This window comes from Pseudophryne corroboree, chromosome 5 (assembly GCF_028390025.1).
Source record: "Pseudophryne corroboree isolate aPseCor3 chromosome 5, aPseCor3.hap2, whole genome shotgun sequence".
NCBI lineage: Eukaryota > Metazoa > Chordata > Amphibia > Anura > Myobatrachidae > Pseudophryne > Pseudophryne corroboree.
In genome coordinates, this window is record NC_086448.1 from 247,973,443 (window position 1) to 247,994,444 (window position 21,002).

Genomic DNA, 21,002 nt, shown 5'->3' on the forward strand with positions numbered 1-21,002 from the left:
CGTCCAGCTTGTTGCTTTCGGCTTGCAGGACCCCAGAGAGGGAGGGGAACCTGTAACGAAGACCACGCTGATATCCACACACAGCAGCACAACAGGGGTGGACCCAGAACAAACTGCCAGGGGGAGCACTATGACAAGGGAATAGGGGGGGGGTGGACATTTTGTGCGCACTCTTGGAAAGTGGACGTGGTCTCACATAGGGTGTGGCCTCAAAGGGAAAACTGTATCCATATGAAGGGGAAAGGGTGATTCCTTGGAGAAGCAGAGGTTCATAGGCGAGAGAGGGTGATGGAAAGATAGTGATGCAAGGGAGATGCAAAGGGTGAGGCAGTGGGTGATGGGGATAGAGAGTGGGAAAAGGGTGATACCAGGGAATGGGCGACGGGGAGGCAGTGGTTGATGCCAGATGGAGGCAGTCTGTGACATAGAGGCTGATGGGAAAAGCCAGTGGATGACAGGGAGAGAGTGACAGGAGAAAAAGGGTGATGGGGAGATGACTCAGAGGAAAGTTAGAAGAGGAGGCAGTGGGTAACAGGGTGAGATAGTGGGAAACTGAGAGGCTGAGCGTGACAGGGGGAGACAGTGGCTGATGCCAGGGAATAGGTAACGGGGAGAGTGTGACGCAGGGGAGAGGTAAATTGAGAGGCAGTGGATGACAGGGAGAGATAGTGGGAGACGGAGAGGCTGAGGGTGATGGAAATAGGCAGGGGTGACAAGGAGATAGTGGGCTGCTGGGAAAGCAGTATATGCTGTGTGCCCCTCAATCAGGAGCAGTTTTGGAGTGGGGAGATCAGATTGGGACAGGGCCCCTTCAAAATGTTGATATGGGGCCCACAAAGTACAGGCTACGCCCCTGGTTGTGGCTATCCATAGTTTTGGCTATTATATTAGGGACAGAGATAAAAAAACTGTACTTTCTATTCATAGCTCTGGTTATTAGATTAGGAATAGAGAAAAAAAAAAGCAATATTTTCCAACTTCAACAACTGTTTTGAGACGAAAACACTGCAACATGACACACTTGCACATAGCATCAATTTTTGAGAAGCCTTGGGATAAAATTAAATTGTCTCAAAAACATGAGGAGTCTGAGGAGAAGAGTAAAAATCAATGTTAGTTAAACTGAAACACAGCCCTTCAAACTATAGCAATATTCCAAACCGATGCAAGCACTGCCATCTTACACAGTGATAACGTACCACTAGACAAGATCAATCACGACAACTGCAATAATAATGAGGCACTATTGTATACAGGACCCTACTATGAAATGTCTTGCTGCAAAATGTCCTGCACAGGATGAAAATCTTTTTTTTTATTTAATTTTTTTTTTAAATTCTTCTCCTTATCTATTGTATAAATCCTTACTCATCAGAGGTCTGTGAGGACGCACTTATATTCATGAGACTTTTTTTCTGTAGTGATTTGCAAGATGCATGTGTAATGCAGGATTTGAAGTACTGTAATCTGCACTGTACTAGACAGCCATAGTGTGATACACTTCTGTATAACACAGCATGTATTTTACTACTGTAAACCGACAGCTCGTGATGGTGATGGCCTCACGGGTAGGCTGAACCAGAGGTAGAATATAGGTAGTGTCAGACAGGAGCTCTGAATGCTAGAGCTTTTTCAGCAAGGAAAATTGATAGTTTTCATAGTACTTAATCAATCCCAATCAGACCCATTGAACTGAATGGGTAACCATCATCCCACCACAGAGGAGTGATTACGCATCATAAATGCAGCAAATTATGAAGCATTATCACTCCCAAGTGACAGTAGTGACCTGTTAAGGGCGTTCTCCACTTCAATGTTTTAGAATGGGAACACTATGGGGCCAATTCAGTTACGCACATGCACCGCACTTACAGTACAGCTGGACTTGGCGGATGTTTGTTCACAGCCCCATAGGGCTGTATACAAAGATCCACAGATTGGCCCACAAGGGGGCGAGTTCAGCTGCAATTGCCGGCATCCAGGGCCGTAACTAGGTGTGTGCGGAAGGGGCACCGCACACAGCGCTGCAAGATATGGGGCGCTGTTGGTAGCACTTGTAAATTATCTATTTTAATTCCTTTTCACTTGCAGCTTTCTCCCTTTGTGAAATCCACCATCTCCTGTCCGCCCCTGTCTCCTACCCTGACCCATTCTGTCTCTAATACCAATACAACATTCATGAACTCAACTTGAGGTTTCTTTGTTAGTCAGTCACACTGTCCTTTATTACATTTCAAGATGCTGACATACCCGGGATTCAAACCCATTGCCTGTGGCATTGCAGTCCGACAATCTATTAATTGAGCTGTTGGCCTTGGCATAGAAAGCTAGGGAATTTTAAGCTAGAGAATTCTAACTATTTGAAGCTTACCTTGTACTTTGTGAAAAATATTCAGCATTGCAGCTGAGCAGATCTATGTAGTGTGTGGCTGGAAGGGATTGGATGTGTGGCTGCACACTACATAGATCTGCTCAATTGCAATGCTGATTCTTTTTTTATACAAAGCACCAGTAGCTTCATATAGTGTTCATAGTTTTAATGTAGGATCAAATAGCTCAATGAGTAGGGTGTGTGATTAGAATTCAACAGGTTATAGGTTTGAATCCTGGGTATGGCAGTATATTCAATACTGCCATACCCAGGATTTAATAAAGGGTATTGTAACTGAATACCAACGAGCTCTCAAGTTAAGTGCATGAATGTGGTATAAAGAGGATTCTTGTTAAATGTGTGTGTAATATATACTGTATATATAATGTGGGAATGGGATTCATAACATGGGCTTTCTCTTTGTATCAATCTTGTCATGCCCCTTCCCCATGAGGCATGTACCTTATGCCCCTATTGGAAAAATGAGGAGGGGGCCAATTCTCTCTATGGCACAAGGCACCAAAAAGTCTAGTTACAGCTCTGGGCGCTACTGTGCGGTGTAATTTGAATAATGGAGACTACTGTGCAGCGGACTATAAATTGGTATTATTTTGTGGCCACGCCCCTTCCCCATGAAGCCTCGCACCTATATTTTGCCTTATTCAAAATATGAATGGGGGGGGGGGGGCGCGCCGATGATATTTCTTGCACACAGCGCTAAAATGTCTAGTTACGGCACTGCCGGCATCTCTATGGTTTTGCAATGACAACTCACTCTCTCACATGTGATTTAATTGATTTCTATGAATAGTGTTTAATGCAGCAGTGTGATACCACCCCAACTGTGCTGTCACACAAAAGGTTTTTCTACTGTATTTTTTTCTTCTCGCAATTTCAGTAAAATGTTGTTATATAGAAATGAAAGGACTTTCTTTGCCTACTAGGCATTGTCACAAATTCATCTTTGCTCTGAAGCATTTAAAAAGTTGCCTGCAGCAAAATCACATAAAAAAAAATAAACAAAAGATTTCACAGACGTCTACGGTATGATAATATGTGTGGTGTGGGTTCCTGCGCTTCACAGTATTGCAGCTATATAGTGAAAATGGGGCTGTCCCTAGAATACCCCACCAAAGAACATGTACAACAAGAAAAATCACTAAGTGCAAATAAAATTAAGTACAATGAGAATAAATGTTCATCAGTATGAATACCTTTCTGATACAGTCACATAAGAAGTAATGTCCAGAATCATATGGAACGAATGGTGGACTCCAGTCCGAAAAAAAAGACCTCCAAAGATAAGTGTGTCTAAATAGTCCCAATAAAGTAAGTTTACAATTATACTACTGGAGAACTGTCCTTCTATTTCCCATTGGTTCCAGAGGGTAGACTGTTGTATGAATATGGAGGAACTTAACCAGTCTTTGAAACTCCCAAACCCAAAATTTACGTCCACATGGTTTAGTCGGTTATCCTTTAAAGAATTAAGCGAATATAACAAATATGTCGACTCACCCATGTCATGAGTCTCACGGATAATTAACCTAAATAATCGATCTTCTCTTGATCTTCTTCTCTTCTTTCTTCTATACTTTTACATTCTTTTTTTTTTTTGTTATAGTTGATATAGTGATAGGGGTATGAGAAATACCATATGATAGACGATGTTTGACTAAAGTAAACGTCTTAAAAATGGGTTAGACATATTCCTAACGGAAAAAGATATACGAGGATATAGCCTTTTAACCTAAATAGGATAGGGAATGCAGTATAATTCAGGTTGAACTCGATGGACTACTAATCTTTTTTTCAACCTCACCAACTATGTTACTACGTATGTCTTCTATGAATAATTGTCTGACATATCTCTTCCCTGATTCTTACATGTCATGTTCTGGACTATTAACTACATATTGTATGTAATGTTGATATATTACTGTATTGACATGCTGAAATTGTTTCAATAAAAACAGATTGTATAAAAAAAAAGTAAGTTTACAAATAAAAGGGGCAGATGTATTAAGCCTGGAGAAGTGATAAGTGGAAGGTGATAACGCACCAGCCAATCATTACGGGTTTGAAAAATTACATTTAAGATCTGATTGGCTGGTGCGTTATCACCTTTCATTGATCACTTCTTTTTCAATGCTTTGTCACTTCTCCAGGCTTAATACATCTGCCTCGGGTGGTCTTCTGTATGCCGACTGACGGGATCCCGGCGCACAGTATACCGGCGCCGGGATCCCGACAGCCGGTATACCGACACTTATTCTCCCTCGTGGGGGTCCACGACCCCCCTGGAGGGAGAATAAAATAGTGTGGCCACCGTGCCCGTAGCGTGGCGAGCGCAGCGAGCCCGCAAGGGGCTCTTTTGCGCTCGCCACACTGTCGGTAAGCCGGCGGTCGGGCTCCCGGCGCCGGTATGCTGGTCGCCGGGAGCCCGACCGCCGGCATATCGTACTGAACCCATCTGCCTCATTATGCCATATAGTCCCACCTAATGCGCGGTAGTTCTGGGTTTTCTTGTATTCTCTTCGATTAGATTTCCATATTTAATAAAACAGAGAAACACGGGTCCACAATAGTGAGGTACCGTTTTTTAATATAATAGGTGGTGTTATCTAATATAGTGTAGAAAACTTAAAATCCATAATCCACATACAGTATATCAATTTTCAAATCCACCAGTGGTAGACAGTAAAAGCGTACCAGAGTATGTGAGTGTAACAGATTACACCTATACTTGCATGTCAGTAGTCAATATCTCCCGGGATCAGTCATTTGTAACGCTGCCACGGCATAGGAGTAAAGTACTTTACGTCCCCAAGAGAAAGACTGGTTACCCTCTGTCACATCACCAACGCGTTTCAGTTCAATGTGGAGTCTTAGGGGTATATTCAATTAGCAGCGATAACGGACTTTTCGCGTGAAAAGTCCGGTTTTCGCTCGAAAAACCGGACTTTTCCCGCGAAACGCAATTACAGCCTATTCAATTTTCCTGGAAAATTTATCGGTGATCATTTTTTCACTAATTTCAATTCACCTACTCTGAAGCAGGTGAAAAGTTGGGAAAAGTCACTATTTTAAGGTAAAAATATTTGGATATGGTACAGAACTCCTGGGACACCCCCCTTAATGACTAATTAGGCACGTTGAGGTTTTTAATTATTTTTAATTGGCCAATAATGACATGTCATTTTTGGGGTGAAAAAGTACGAAGTGATGGAAATTGGGGTTCAAGGTATGGGACAGGTATATTATTGGGGTGCTTTATGAGTGGGACAGGTGTTTTTAGGCTTGCAGATGGGAGTAATCGGTCTGTTTCCACTTTTTTTTTTAAAGTACCCTAAAATGACCCAAATATATACTTATACCCATTTTCATGTACCCCAAATTTAATGAGAGCATTTATTTTGCTCAAAAAAACTTGCTTTCTATCTTTTTTTTGCATTTAAAAAAAAATGCATATAACAGCCATTTCACACAATTTAAGTCCCCAAAAACGCTCTAATGTGATCTCTAACACACTTCTCTTCTGTTTTCCTATGTTAGTTTAGCATTTTTTGGGGTACAGGCTGATTTCCCCATTTTCACCTCACTTTTCACTGCAAGAATTTTCACGTGAAACCCGTTTGGAATTAAATAGGTTGAAAAACGGAGCATTTTCGCGGCAATTTTCACCCGATTGCCGCGAAAATTTCGGGTGAAAAATTGCCGCGAATTTGCGGATAATTGAATACCCTAGTATGTATCAGAAAGTATTCGTATTGATGAACATTTATTCTCATTGTACCTATTTTTATTTGCGCTTAGTGATTTTTACTGTTATATATGGTCTACGGTATGTTATTTATCTGTATACTGTGGGGGTGTATTTAATTGATGTCGGATCCTTTCCAAAGGAAAGTATCCGACATTTCAGTATTCAATTACTGTAGCTGATTTTGCCATTCCCAACAATACCAATCCGACTTTTTTTAAAGTCGGATTGCTATTGTCGGAAACAGGGCAAAAAACTGTCGGATTTGCCCGTGAAACCGACGAAACACATGGATCCGCAGCTAACCCACTGATCCACGTGCTTTCCGACATGTCGGATTTTCTGACTTGTCAGATAAACGGGAGTTTGATTGAATAGGTCTAATCTGGATTCGACCATAAACTCCTGTTTATCCGACACGTCGGGAAATCGGACCTGAATTGAATACAGCCCTATATACAGCAGGAATACTAGCTGTGACACCACCCTAAGTGGATTATAAGAAATAGCAGCATTTGTTCAAGCCTATCCCACTTAGGGGTGGATTTACTAAAACTTATAAAGTGGATGTGTTGCCCATAGCAACCAGAGCCTAGCTATCATTTTCTTGAATGTACTAAATAATTGATACCAAGGATCTGATTGGTTGCTGTAGACGACACACATCCACATTTTCTTTTTACAAGCTTTAGCAAATCTACCCCTTAATGCAGAGTTTCCCAAACTCTGCTATTACAGTTCAGGTTTTAAGGATATCCATGCTTTAGCACAGGCAACTTCATTAGCACCTCAGTCAATGTGATTTAATAATTCGTACTCAAGCTTAGATATCCTTATATATAAAATTTTCTTTATTGAAAAATTACTATAAAAGATAAAGGAATGCATCATAGTTTAATAGTGTAAACATATATAATCATTTTCATATTGAATATAAATTAAGACTAAATAATAACATATTGTCAGATAAATTAATCACCAATTGAAAGCAGTCAAGTAATTCTATGTCAGTAAAATCCAATGTTAAAAGTGAGCTGAAATTTTGTAGCTGGGACACAGTTTCTATGCTAATGTGTGTGTTCTACAACACCTCGCTCAGGGGTGTAGTCAGTATTTTGTGGGCCTCATAGCAACATTTTAAAGGGGCCTGTGACCCATCTTCTAGAGAGACACATCTAACGCAGCAGTTGTTCATGTTGTGCTCCATAACAGTGTCCTAGGTTATTTTATGAACCATAGTAGTGTCCTAGTTCACATTATGTCACATTGTAGGGCTACCAGTACACATTATATAACACAGTACACCAGTGACGTGCGGTGGGGTGAGGCAGGTGAGGCAGAGCCTTTCCTGTCATACTAACTTTTGAACCAGAGTTTTGATTGTATAAAGTATATGAAACATACAAAGAATATGTTTGAAATATCTTCTTTGTATTATTCTAATAATTTTTATAGCCAAAACTCTGGAGTAAAAAGTCTATGGCAGGCTCACATTTTCTGCACTTCTCAGATCAAAACTCACCAAATTTCCAGAAGTTTATACTGCTGCAGCTGTGTATAATTCCCATATGTACCCTTTGGCTCATATATTGCGTTTAAATCTGGCTCTGGTGCTAGCCAGTGCCTCCTGAGCCATTTAGCTCACCGCACATCCCTGCAGTACACATTATGACGTACAGTGTCTCCAGTTCAAATTATACCATATTAAAGTGCCCCCGGTTCATATAATGCCAAACTATAGTGCCTCCACTTCATATTATGCCACAATACAGTGCACCATTTCATATTATGTAACAGTATAGTGTCCTACTGTTTATTTTATGCCACATCACAATGAGCAGGCCCAGGGGCATAACTAGATAAATATAGGAAAAGGTTTGTAAGTGTCTCTATCTATAACCCAATGGGGAAAATGTATATAACACATTTCTTTTACAGGGAGAGATGGACCCCTCTCAGCTCTGGACCCCATAGCAGGTGCACTGCCTGCACCTATGGTAGTACATAGTTGGCCACAACTAGGAGCAGTGTTCACTGAGATTGTGCAGTATTTTAGAGCAGTCTGTGTGCAGCAACCTATTAGCCACGGTAAAACATTGGGTGTATTTTGCACTTTTCCCAATGTGTCACTGATTTTTTTTTTACAGGCTATTTTATTAGATCATCCGTAAACAAAAATCCTAAAAAAATACTTATCCTCTTGAAACAGTGAAACCTGTGTGTTACAGCAGGCTCAGCCCTGTTTTTACATGAAAACTGGCCTGCTTTCGGCGACTTTTGATTAAATAAATATCCTCTATAAGCTACGCACCGCGGCAATTACTCCCACCTACAAGCTTAAAAACACTTGTTCCACTCATAAAGCCCACCAATATACAGTAACTGTACCATATCTTGTATTCCAATTTCCATGACCTTGCATGTTTTTTTACCCCAAAAATGACGTCATTATTGGTCCATTAAAAATAATAAAAAAGTTTGAAGTGTCTAATTAGTAATTCAGATGGAGTTCCCAGGAGTTCTGTACCAAATTCCATACATTTTACCTTAAAATATGGAATTTGAGCTACTAACTGTATCACCTCCTCAGAATAGGTGAAATCAAAGTTCCGATAAAACCTATGGAGCCTTTTCACCGATAACTTTTCGCAGCTAATTGGGTACATGGTTTTGCAATTGCGATAAAATAACCCATTTTTATAGTGAAACCGCATTTTCGCAGCTAGTAGGATACCACCCTAAATGTTTGCAATTTGCACAACAAAACCTGTTCTACCAATTTATGTTCATATCACATTTATCTGTTTAGATTTAGAAAACAAAAGTGTTCTTGACGATACCAACTTATAATAATTTTAAATGAAGTGAAAAATAACAATAATGAATTATGAGCTTATGCAAGATTTCTATTGAATAGTCATAGTTGTTTATTTGTATGCAGGAAAATACATACTTGGACAAAATGATGATGCTGATTTGTGTTGCAACTCTAGACCAGATTTATTATTATAGAGTAGTCCTGAAGGTTTTTGGGTTATTTATGCACAAACTTGAGATTGAAACTAAACACCTTTGATCACCAGTCTGTGTGTCTGGCAGGCCCTGGAGGGTGGGTGCTGTCAGGATCCCAGCAGTCGGGATCCCCGACAGTCAGAATGCCGACAATGGCATCGCAACGGTCTGAATCCCAACAGATCCTGATGGTAAGTACTGGTGTTAGGGCTTTCAACCTGCATGGTCACGGCATGGCTGAAAAGTCCGACTGCCGTACCAGGGCCGTACTGTCCTTGAAGGCAGTGAGCTTAGTGTGTGAATGTGCGCTTTCACACAACAGTTTTTTTTGTGCAGTACTGCTGCTGTTGCACATGGACAGCAGCATTACGCACGGCACAAAGCCGTTGTGTGTGAAAGGCACTGCCGGATGGCAAAATGCCAAAGTTTGCCATCCGGTGAAAACCGTAGAGTGTATGAAACTGGCATTAGGGTTATAACTAGGGTGAGGGGGGCAGACAGTTAGTGTTAGGCTCGGGAAGCGACAGTCAGGGTTAGGCTGCGCGAGGGGTGAGTTTAAGGGTAGGGATAGAGTTAATATACTCACTAGGATTCCTCAGGATTCTGAAAGTTGAGATGCTGCTGTCAGTATTCTGGCTGTTGGGATCCCAACCGCTGGCATTTTGATACCTTCTCCATGGAGGAACTCTCAGGAGAGAATGGAGATTGGAAATATTGTATCTGTATAAACACTGTTTAGGTGACCAATAAATTGGCTGATACATGTCCTCCTAAACCTTATACCATATATGTTCCTTCCATTATCCTCATGCATGTCATTATTTAATCCAGTGACGTAATTTCATCCCAGTAGGGCTCATATTCATATTATGCCACACTGTAGGGACCATATTCATATTATGCCACGCGGTAGGGCTCAAATTCATATGCCACATTGTAGGGCCCAAATTCATATGTCACAAACAGGGTGTTGCAGAAAATAGGATTTTAGTACCTACCGGTAACTCCTTTTCTCCTAGTCCGTAGAGGATGCTGGGGACTCCAAAAGGACCATGGGGTATAGACGGATCCACAGGAGCCTGGGCACACTATAAAGACTTAAACTGGGTGTGAACTGGCTCCTCCCTCTATGCCCCTCCTCCAGACCTCAGTTAGAAAACTGTGCCCAGGAGAGACGGACATTTCGAGGAAAGAATTTATAATTTAAACACAGTGAGTGTAATACCAGCTCACACCACGAACATACCGCAAGACATGGCCTTCAACAGAAAACCAGCCCACGGTATGAAAAACATACAGCCATATGCTGAGAGAATATGTAACACAACCTGTGTGTCAACCCAACCAATAATAAGAAACCACATGCTATGGCAGGCACAACGTCAGCGATGGCCTGACAGAGTAGAAACACCACAAAGTGCAACCAAAATCAACTGCAGACACAGTACGCACTGGGACGGGCGCCCAGCATCCTCTACGGACTAGGAGAAAAGGATTTACCGGTAGGTACTAAAATCCTATTTTCTCTTACGTCCTAGAGGATGCTGGGGACTCCAAAAGGACCATGCGGTCTATACCAAAGCTCCAGACCGGGCGGGAGAGTGCGGATGACTCTGCAGCACCGATTGAGCAAACATGAGGTACCCATCATACAGGGTATCAAACACATAGAGCTTAGCAAAAGAATTTGAACCCGACCAAGCAGCCGCTCGGCAAAGTTAACCCGCCGAGACACCTCGGGCATCCGCCCAAGAAGAGCCCATCTTCCTAGTAGAATGGGTCTCCCCCGACTTCGGTAACGACAATCCAGCCGTAGAACTAGCACACCGAATCGTATCACAGATCCAGCGTGTAACAGACTGCAGAGACGCAGGCGCCCCAAGCACGCTGGAAGCATACCGGACAAACAGAGCCTCTGTTTCCCCAAACTGAGCCCAATTGGCGACATAAATCTTCAAAGCCCTGACTACATCGAGAGACATTGAATCAGCCAATGCTTAAGTTACCACAGGCATCAAACTAGACAGGGTTTTGATAAACCCCGAAAACCCTTTCGGCAGAACTACTACCCGAGTTCTCAATTCTATCCACTTGGAAGAGCAAAGAGGGGCTCTTGTGAGACAAAGCCGCTACCTCCGACAACCGCCTTGCGGTCGCCCAAAAAGCAAAAGCATGACCACTCTCCAAGAGAGAAATTTTAACACAACCTTTAATAAAGGTTCCAATCAGTGAGACACAAGAAACGCAACACCACGTCAAGAGCCCACTGTGCCAATGGGGCACAAACTGAGGTTGGATGTGCAGTACTCCTTTCACGAAAGTCTGAACTTCCGGAAAGGTGGCCAAATCTGTTTTTTTTTTTTTAAAGAAAATTTATAATGCCAAAACTGCCCTCAAACGGAGCCTAACTTTAGGCCTGCATCCACACCTGCTTGCAAAGAATGGAGAAGACCGACTCAGCTGAAAGTTGTCCGTAGGCACTTTCTTAGATTCACACCAAGACACATATTTATGCCAAATACTGTGGGAAGGCTTCGCCGATACTTCTTTTCTAGCCTGAAGAAGTGTGGAAATGACCTCACTGGGAATACCCATTCGGACTAGGAAATGGCGTTCAACTGCCACGCCGTCAAAGGCAGCCGCGGTAAGTTCGGATACATGCCCCGATCTTGTTGTAACAGTTCCTCCCGTAGAGGAAGAGTCCAGGGATCTTCTCTGAAAACATCCTGAAGAACTGGCTACCAAGTCCTCCTTGACTAGACCGGAACACTGAAGATCGCCGGAACCTCTGTTCCTCTTACGATTATCACCATCAGCAGAATGAAAGCAGAGGGGACACATAGACCGACTGAAAACACCCAAGGTGTCACGAGGGAGTCCACTGCTATAGCTCGAGTGTCCCTTGACCAGGAACCATATTCCTGAGATCTCTCATTGAAGTGAGACGCCAACATGCCCAATTGAGGCACTCCTCAAAGGCTTGTCACTCCTGTGAAACTTCTCGATGACGACAGTATTTCTCCCGGATGGAGAGTGCGTCTGCAGAGGAAATCTATTTCTCCGTCGTTTACGTCCGGAACGAAGATTGCTAGTAAAACGTTTACCAGTCTTCTCACCCAGCGGAAAACTATTTCAGCTTCTGCCATTGCTGCTTTGCTCCTTGTTCCATCCTAGCGACTTACTTACGCCACTGCTGTCAAGACATCCGACAGAATTAACACTGCAGATCACGAAGAATATGTTCGTTAAAAACCGCTCTTAATCCAAGGAAGCTTATTGTAGACAAGCTTCTCAGCTTGACCTTTTCTTCTGGAAATACTTCCCATGTAAGGACTGCTCCCCAGCCTCGGAGATCTGCATACATGGACACCAGGATCTAATCCTGGATCCCGAACCTTCTAGGAGGTGAGAACCCCTTAGAACTATATTCCGGTGCATATGTCGGTGAGACCCGGACCATCGTCCCAACAGGTCCCGTGAAACCCACTCTGGCATTTGACCTGCTCACCGAAAAAGCCTCTGAGGCCGCACCAACTTCTTCATCAACGGAAGATATTGATGGAGTGGCACTGCAAAACAGATCCGACTCAGGATCCTCAGACCTCTTTCCACAGGAACACACAGAACCTCAACCGTTCCTTATCGACCCTGACACTTCCTCCGACATCTGCGTCGTTGGGAACAACAGCCCTTCCCTGTGTTGAAGAACAGTCAGAGAGAAACAACGATTTGCACCACTTGGTCCCGACCTCGTCTCAATCAGACGAACATCTCAGTACAGACTAAAAATGGCTCTTACTACAGAAAGAAACCCATCATACTATCATCACTCCCGTGAAATGGCAAAGACAATCCTGGCTATCCCTCCAGGTAATCTGAATGCGCAGCACACGCATGTAAACCTTTTTTTTTTTTTGGGGGGGGGGGGGGCAGGAGGACAAGGCCCTGAACCTGGCGCACCTCTGGTATGGCGTCGCGTACCACCTCCCCTTTCAGAGGGTAAACGGCAACTGCCACAGTATGCTCTCCGCGTCAGGAAGAGAAGAAACATTCGGACCCCTTGAGATCTGGAGCTTAATCAACAGAGCGACCAGCACATGAGAAAAAATACTATTACTTCAGCATTCATGAATACACATAATGTAAAACACATAACGTAACTATATATATAACATACACATAAGTGGATTGTCCAGACCCGCCAGGTCCCTAGGGACAGTAATGTGTTCTGAATGTGTATGACCATGTACTGACATGCCGCAATAGTGGATCTACCAGGAAAGACAAGGTCGACAGAAAATGTAGTAGTCGTGACAGCAGGGAATAGTAGGCATGCAAAAAATAACATTCTCGGAACTCCGAGGGATATGAGGGAAGTATACATCTATAAATTCAATAACACTCCCCCCACATATACCTATAAATACATATACAGGTATAAGGCTGTTATGTTAATTTTTTACCCAGTAATTACAGTTGATGCCGTCAAGGCACCCACATACGACTGTGTCACCCATCTCGTGTTTACTATTTACAAGTATACAACTACCGACCTGCTGACACTGCATCTTCTGAATCAAGTACCAACAGGCGTCGGCGATGCCGACAGTGCTCCCCACAGCTGCTTGCGACAGAGCCCTCACACCTGTCGACATATGTCGACTAAAACTATAGTGGGTAAACTGACAGGAAAACTCAGATATACCTGCACCACAACAATGATTATACGCCCTTTATGGAACAGAGTGCTATATTCTTCTCCATACAGCACTAAACACTGTGCCCCCCCCCCCCCCCCCCCTCGTTTGTGTTGTACACATATCTTTGGCAGGGACATGGAATAAAATGGCGCTGAATCAGTTGTGGGGGCTAAGCTCCGCCCCTTCCCGGTTCGCTGAAGCCCGTCAGAAAATAATGTCAGCGGGGGTTCTTTATACAGTATTTAATTACTGTATAATACTCTCATAAAGTGTACATATATATATGCTGCCCAGGGCGCCCTGCACCCATGGAAGCCGGCGGCGCGGGAGAAATGGCGCGCAGTGCGCTATAACATGCCGGCGGGGGTCTGGGACACGGAGCCCCGGCACCACCGATGTAACACATTTCAGCCCTGTTAAAAAAAACTGTAACTTGCTGTCCAGGGCGCTCCCCCCCCCCCAGCGCCCTGCACCCATGTAAGCCGGGATCAATGGCGCGCAGCGCGCTGTAACATGCTGGCGGGGGTATGAGACATGGTGCCCAGGCACCGAAAATGCTTTCAATGCCAGCCTTATCAAGAAATCAGTAACCTGCTGCCCAGGGCGCTCCCCCCCAGTGCCCTGCACCCTGTGAGTGCCGTTGGTGTGTGGGAGCATGGAGCACAGCACGACCGCTGTACCTCCGTTACTGAAGTCTTCTGCCAATACTGAAGTCTTCTGTTCTTCTAATACCCTCACCTGGCTTCTTTCTTCTGGCTTCTGTGTGGGGGTTGAAGGTGCGGCTTCGGGAACAAGCAGCTAGGCGAACCAAGTGATCGAACCCTCTGGAGCTAATGGTGTCCAGTAGCCTGAAAAGCAGAGCCTTTAAACTAAGAAGTAGGTCTGACTTCTCTCCCCTCAGTCCCACGATGCAGGGAGCCTGTAGCCAGCAGGTCTGCCTGAAAATAAAAAACCTAACATAAAGTCTTTTAGAGAAACTCAGTAGAGCTCCCCTAGTGTGTGACCAGTCACTCCTGGGCACAAAGTCTAACTGAGGTCTGGAGGAGGGGCATAGAGGGAGGAGCCAGTTCACACCCAATTTAAGTCTTTATAGTGTGCCCAGGCTCCTGCGGATCCGTCTATACCACATGGTCCTTTTGGAGTCCCCAGCAAAAGTTTTGGATTCTTAGGACTTAAGAGAAAGAAGTAAATGGTTATAACAGAATAGAAACAAATGTGAAATCATAAAAAAAAAAAAAAAATATGCGTGAGGACAAGTCTAAAACCAACAATATTCTAGTGTACATAAATGTATGTAAAGTCACACAAGGTATCTTGTGGACAAGCGATTAATGCTGTGAAGGGACTTGCTTATGGACATGTCAGGGTGACTTACAATAAATCCAGCATTGCCAGGGAGAAGAGAATCATCTCCGCACAATAGCAGCAGGCACAGCCAGTTGCACAAGGCAGAGGAGATGGAGTCAGATGTTGGAGCAGAATACTTGTGATGATGTGGGCATACTGTGTCTTTTGCTCCTAAGCGGGTGAAACCCTCTCTGACTTGTGGCCCAGCCGAGTACTGTGCCCTCAGGCCCTTGGCTCCATGTCTTCTCCGGGGAAGCCTGAAACTAGGCGCTGTCAGTAGCCATCTCAGAGATGGGATGGCAACAGCTGGCCGCGCGGGTCTGAGCCGCAGCAAAGGAGGTGGATACTGTAGGTAAGAGCGGGGCAGGGCTTGCTTGTGCAGGCAGTCAGGCAAGGTGGGGGGTATGCTGGATGGCAGGTCCCCTGTTACTTCAACACTGCTGCTGAAATGTTATCCTTCAGTGCATGCAGAGTGCTCCCACCTCGCCCCTACCCACACCACGCCCCTTCACAGGACAGTGATATTACCCCGCCAGACCCCCAGGTGCTACAGCGGGCAACTAGTCATTGGCCCCAGCAGCAGGAAAGATATGGAACAGGGGACAATGGAGGAAGTGCCACCTTAAAGGCTGGAGCCCGGCGGCAACTGACTCTGTTATCTTTGGCAGTTCCGTCCTTGATTTAATTAGTTATTTATTTGTTTCCCTCTGACTCTACAGTTACAATACCTGAAGTTAGGAATACATGGCTGAAGTACTCAGAGTAAATGAATAGTAACATTTGCTGAGGAGATGTACAAAGCACAAAATGAAAGTTGCCTGAATGATGGTTCACTTGAATACCTCTGGTGCTCATAGAGGGCCAGTGCAGAGTTGAATGCAAGCCAGATGTATTAGCTCCCGCATTGCTTACACAGAACTAAGGCCCTGATTCAGCATCGGTCGCGATTTCCGAACTTCTGCGCATGCGCATATGCCACTGTGCGCATGTGAGAGGACTTGCGATCGCATGCGAAGTGCTACATTACCGTGACGCTGTAACATATAATTTCGTAGCAGATACAGCTGAAGTCGCAAACAGAATATACACATGCCGCATAGATTAGATGGACCAAGTGGTTCTATGTTTCTATGACACTGGCCAGTAGTGGTGAGAGGAATATTTCTGCTGCATCAGCCAGTTTTGCAGGACTCGGCTTTGCCAGCTGACATATGCATTGTAGATTAGAACGCCGGGGCTTCCAGTTCCACTTTTTACATAAAAATAATGAATAAGAAAAAATATTAATATATGCTTTACTTAAATAATAAAACATACAGCCACTGTCCTTGTTAAATAGAGTTCCAATATGTGGAACTGCACATCCCAGCATGCCCTGCCACAGGTTTACTAAAAGGGCAATGAAAAACTGAGTCAGGGCATGCTGGTATGTGTAGTTGGAGGGCTGCATGTTAAATACCTTGCTTTATATGATGAAGCTATACCAGATGGGATCCGGTCTGAAGATCGACAGTATCTAGGTCGACAGTGTTTAGGTCGACCACTGTAGGTCGACAGTCACTAGGTCGACATGGATGGAATGTCGACAGGGTTTCTAGGTCGACATGTGCTAGGTCGACAGGTCTAAAGGTCGACATGAGTTTTTCACATTTTTTTCTTTTTTTGAATTTTTTTCATACTTAACGATCCACGTGGACTACGATTGGAACGGTAATCTGTGCCGAGCGAAGCGAAGGCACCATGCCCGAAGCATGGCGAGCGAAGCGGTCCTCTAATTTGGGATCCTGGTCACTCTACGAAGAAAACGACACCAAAGAAAAAAAAATCCTCATGTCGACCTTTAGACCTGTCGACCTAGCACATGTCGACCTAGAAACCCTGTCGACCTTCCATCCATGTCGACCTAGTGACTGTCGACCTATAGTGGTCGACCTAAACATTGTCGACCTAGATACTGTCGATTTGATGAACCACACCCATACCAGATAGATGTAAATGTTTAGGGGGCTCTAATAAATAGGGAGAAGATGGACCTTATCTACATATTTGCTGGAGAAATTAGTTTTCTCACTTTATTAAACTGACCCCTGTGTACACATGTGCTAAGCAGAAATGTGACTATGATTGATGTCATCCTGATATTGTGCACTTACTGGACGAGTCACTTATTTCTGCGCGCCTGATCACGTGCTATTGCTCATCTAAATAGAAGGGGTGTAAATCTGTAGTTTAGAGGTTTTGCACTTGTTGCACACAAGTAGACTGGGTCTAGATGCTTAAATTAAATATCTGCACACCACACTACCATGAGCATGCAGGTAAACATTATGAAAAGAATCAGTATCAGCTGCTAGTTGGATGTGATCGCATCTCGCTGTCTGCCTCCGCAGTGCGCACGCGCAGGACACACACTGCGCGGGCCAGGGGGATACCATCGCATCTCACTAATGCGAACGCCTCTGCCTGATTGACAGGCAGTGGTGTTCGCGGGGCGGTGACGCGGCCTTGTGGAGGTGGTGATACGGCGTTGGGTTTGCGTGGCAAATGGAGGCTTCAACCTGGAAAATGGCCGCTCTGTGCCTGCCTTCGCAGCTTGGCATCTACAAATTACAGGGTGGCAACCACAAATCAGCGATGCGATCGCAATTGAACTGCGATTGCATCGCTGCTAGCCACTTGCATGCTGGGTGGCCCTCAGCATGCGATTGCAGCCAGTTGCAGTTTTGCTAAAATAGCAAAACTGCAACTGAAGCTGAATGAGAGCATAAAGCAGGAAAAGCGCCAGCATGACACCAGCCTAATTCTGATTGTGTGGCTTTTCTGCAACTTTTATTTACCATTTTTATGATGTTATTAATTACATTGTACTCTGGATAAATATTGTGAGTTATAGAGTGATGTTTTTTAGATTGTGAAGTTGTATTATTGCATTATGGGGGTCATTCCGAGTTGATCGCTAGCTGCATTTGTTCGCAGCGCAGCAATCAGGCTAAAAAATGGCATTTCTGCGCATGCGGCGAAATGCGCACATGCGTCGTATGGGCACAACCAATTATGTCGTTTTGCACAGGGTCTAGCGAAGCATTTCAGTCGCACTGGTGGCCGCAGTATGAATGACATGAAGTGGGCGTTACTGGGTGTCAACTGACCGTTTTCAGGGAGTGTTCGGAAAAACGCAGGCGTGCCAGGAAAAACGCAGGCATGGCTGGGCGAACGCTGGGCGGGTTTGTGATGTCAAAACAGGAACTAAACAGTCTGAAGTGATCGCAAGCGCTGAGTAGGTTTTGAGCTACTCTAAAACTGCACAAAAAAACTTTGTAACCGCTCTGCGATACATTCGTTTGCATTTCTGCTAAGCTAAAATACACTCCCAGTGGGCGGTGGCATAGCGTTTGCACGGCTGCTAAAAACTGCTAGCGTGCGAACAACTCGGAATGACCACCTATAGTGTAAGGGTATATGAACAGTAATATAACTAAAAGTTAAGTCTGGATCTTTCCGTTGCCTCAGCATAGTAGACCAGGAGGGCAGATTGCATGTGAAACACTGGCTAAGATGTATCTACAGAGACCAAGGTTTAGCAATTTTTTAACTTTCTTTTCATGATTTTAGTATATCTAGGTCATTGTTTCATGTGTGATGCATATTATTCCTTTACCCAAGAATGCACAAGACAGCAAATATTTCCCAAGACGGTAGATGATTTGTTTATCGCTGCTACAAATGCATTAATGAAAATGGTTTCTGGCTTTTAAATGCTTTTGTTTTATACACAATGCCATCATTTCTATTCTGAAACTCTGCACTTATTAAAATATCTTACTACATGCTGAATTGTATCTCAATGATTTGCATGTATTTTTAAATTTATTATATATGTATTTTTTTCTTTTCTCTTTTAGTGATGTGGGGGAAATGCACATCCACAAAACGATCCAGGAATAAATATACTGCCATCATAACAAAACAAAAATAAAATAAGAAAGAAAACCAACCACAACAAAGTAGCAGGATTGGAAGCACAATATTAAGCCATTTTTTATCTGCAACAGTTTTGGGCTGAAGACGTTGATCAAATTTTCTGCGATTGTAACCGGAATCATTCCTCACCCAAGCTGAAATTCTGTATACATTTTTAATGTATTTCCTCCTAACTAGTTATTTGTCAGCTGGAAGGGATGGTGCATTCTATTCACAGATGAATTATCGTACGCAATGATATTTTAATATGACAACCAGCAGTCGTTCATGTCCTCTACCTGCTGTGAACGGACGTATGAATCACTATCCAGCCACCCACTATCCTTTCCTGTTTCCTCCTGTTATTGGTGGGCTCCCTCTTCCAGCACTTCATGGATTTCAAGGCCATCCTCCCACCAGCAGTTGCAGCACTCCATCTCCAGCAAGTAAGTGTGATGTAACCAGATTGTACGCTGCTGGGACATGTCATGTTTTTTATAACATGGAATGTTTTTCATTGGTTTCTTTGAATATCCTCAAAACGCCTGAAATGCAAACACAGGTTATTTTTCTTTGGTTGTGGATTACTATATTTATGCACTTTTGTTTAATGTTGTATTTATTTATTTTTATTGCAAAATAATGGGTTTTACATAGATGATTCTGGATTCAAAAGTTAAGGCGCATACACACGGGGAGATTCGGGCTAACCCCGATTCTCACTATGCGATAGGGGCTAGGTCGGTATCGCAAACACATAATGACTGTGCTTGCGATACTGATTATGTGCGAGTTTGGCTAAGTGACCATTTTGACTATCTTTTCTACAAGATAGTCAAAATTGACTTGCCTGCACAGTCAATCTAGGCTTGCGATGCCGACCGCGCGGGACCGCGCATCTGCATCACATCGGGATCACAAGGTGACTTTCACCTTGCGATCTGCACTAACTTTTCTTATGATTTTCACTATATAGTCAAAATCATAAGAAAAAAATCTCACCGTGTGTACACACCTATGCAGTGACATTTTTAATTCTATACTGTATCAGCTGTAAAGGTCAGCTTTACACTGCTGAGCATAGCTGTGTATAACTATATATATTTATTTTAACACACACATGTATTTCATATTTGTGTTAGTTTTGTTCAAATTTCCACCAACGCGCTCCAAAAACCAATAAACCAGCAATGTTTAGGTAATTGTCACATCCACCATTACAACCAATGGAATACATACCATTTACCGGCGGACGGGATGCCGGCTGTCATGATCCTGTCATGATCCTGACAGTGGCATCCCGCCCGCCAGAATGCCGTCAGTGGGGCAAACTGCCGGCATGCGGGATTGGTGACTCGCTGCGCTTGCTACAGGATCTATTCCCATGTCCATGCCGTCGACACCCATGAGTAAGAATAGTCCTGTTTTCCCGGAGTTCCGGCTGGTGGCAAATTGAACAGATCCCCAATCAATGGTTCTGATTTCTTCAGGCAAGCAGAGTATACAGGGATGCAGTCCATTTGCCTGCTGTCGGGATCCCGGCAGTCAGCATACTGACGCTGGAATCCTGACAGCCAACAATGGCGACAGCCAGAATCCCGACGCACAGGGACTATACCCACTCGTGGGTGTCCAAGGCATGCATAGAGTGAGATTAGACCCTTTGCCGAATGCAGCTAGTCACCGAGCCCACTGCTTGGTGAGTGCAGCTACCCCGCAAAGGGGCTTTAAGTGCTCACCCCGCCTTCTCGACAGCCGGCATCCCGCCCACCGGTAAATAGTATGAAACCCGAGTATGCAATATATGATAATAACCTTATAGGTTAAAATTGACATCAGCAGTTTATTT

The 21,002-nt window shown here is 43.9% G+C and overlaps 1 protein-coding gene across 7 annotated transcripts in view; it reads left to right on the forward strand.

The window, feature by feature from the left end:
- The window catches only part of RARB (retinoic acid receptor beta), a 1,402,065-nt gene that overhangs the window by 578,647 nt on the left and 802,416 nt on the right, over positions 1 to 21,002 (forward strand). For all 7 annotated transcript variants that reach the window (XM_063922235.1, XM_063922228.1, XM_063922231.1 and 4 more), the window contains one exon: positions 19,096 to 19,599. In XM_063922235.1, coding sequence (XP_063778305.1) covers positions 19,422 to 19,599 — 178 coding nt within the window. In that variant the 5' untranslated portion in view covers positions 19,096 to 19,421. The remainder of the gene's footprint in view (positions 1 to 19,095; positions 19,600 to 21,002) is intronic.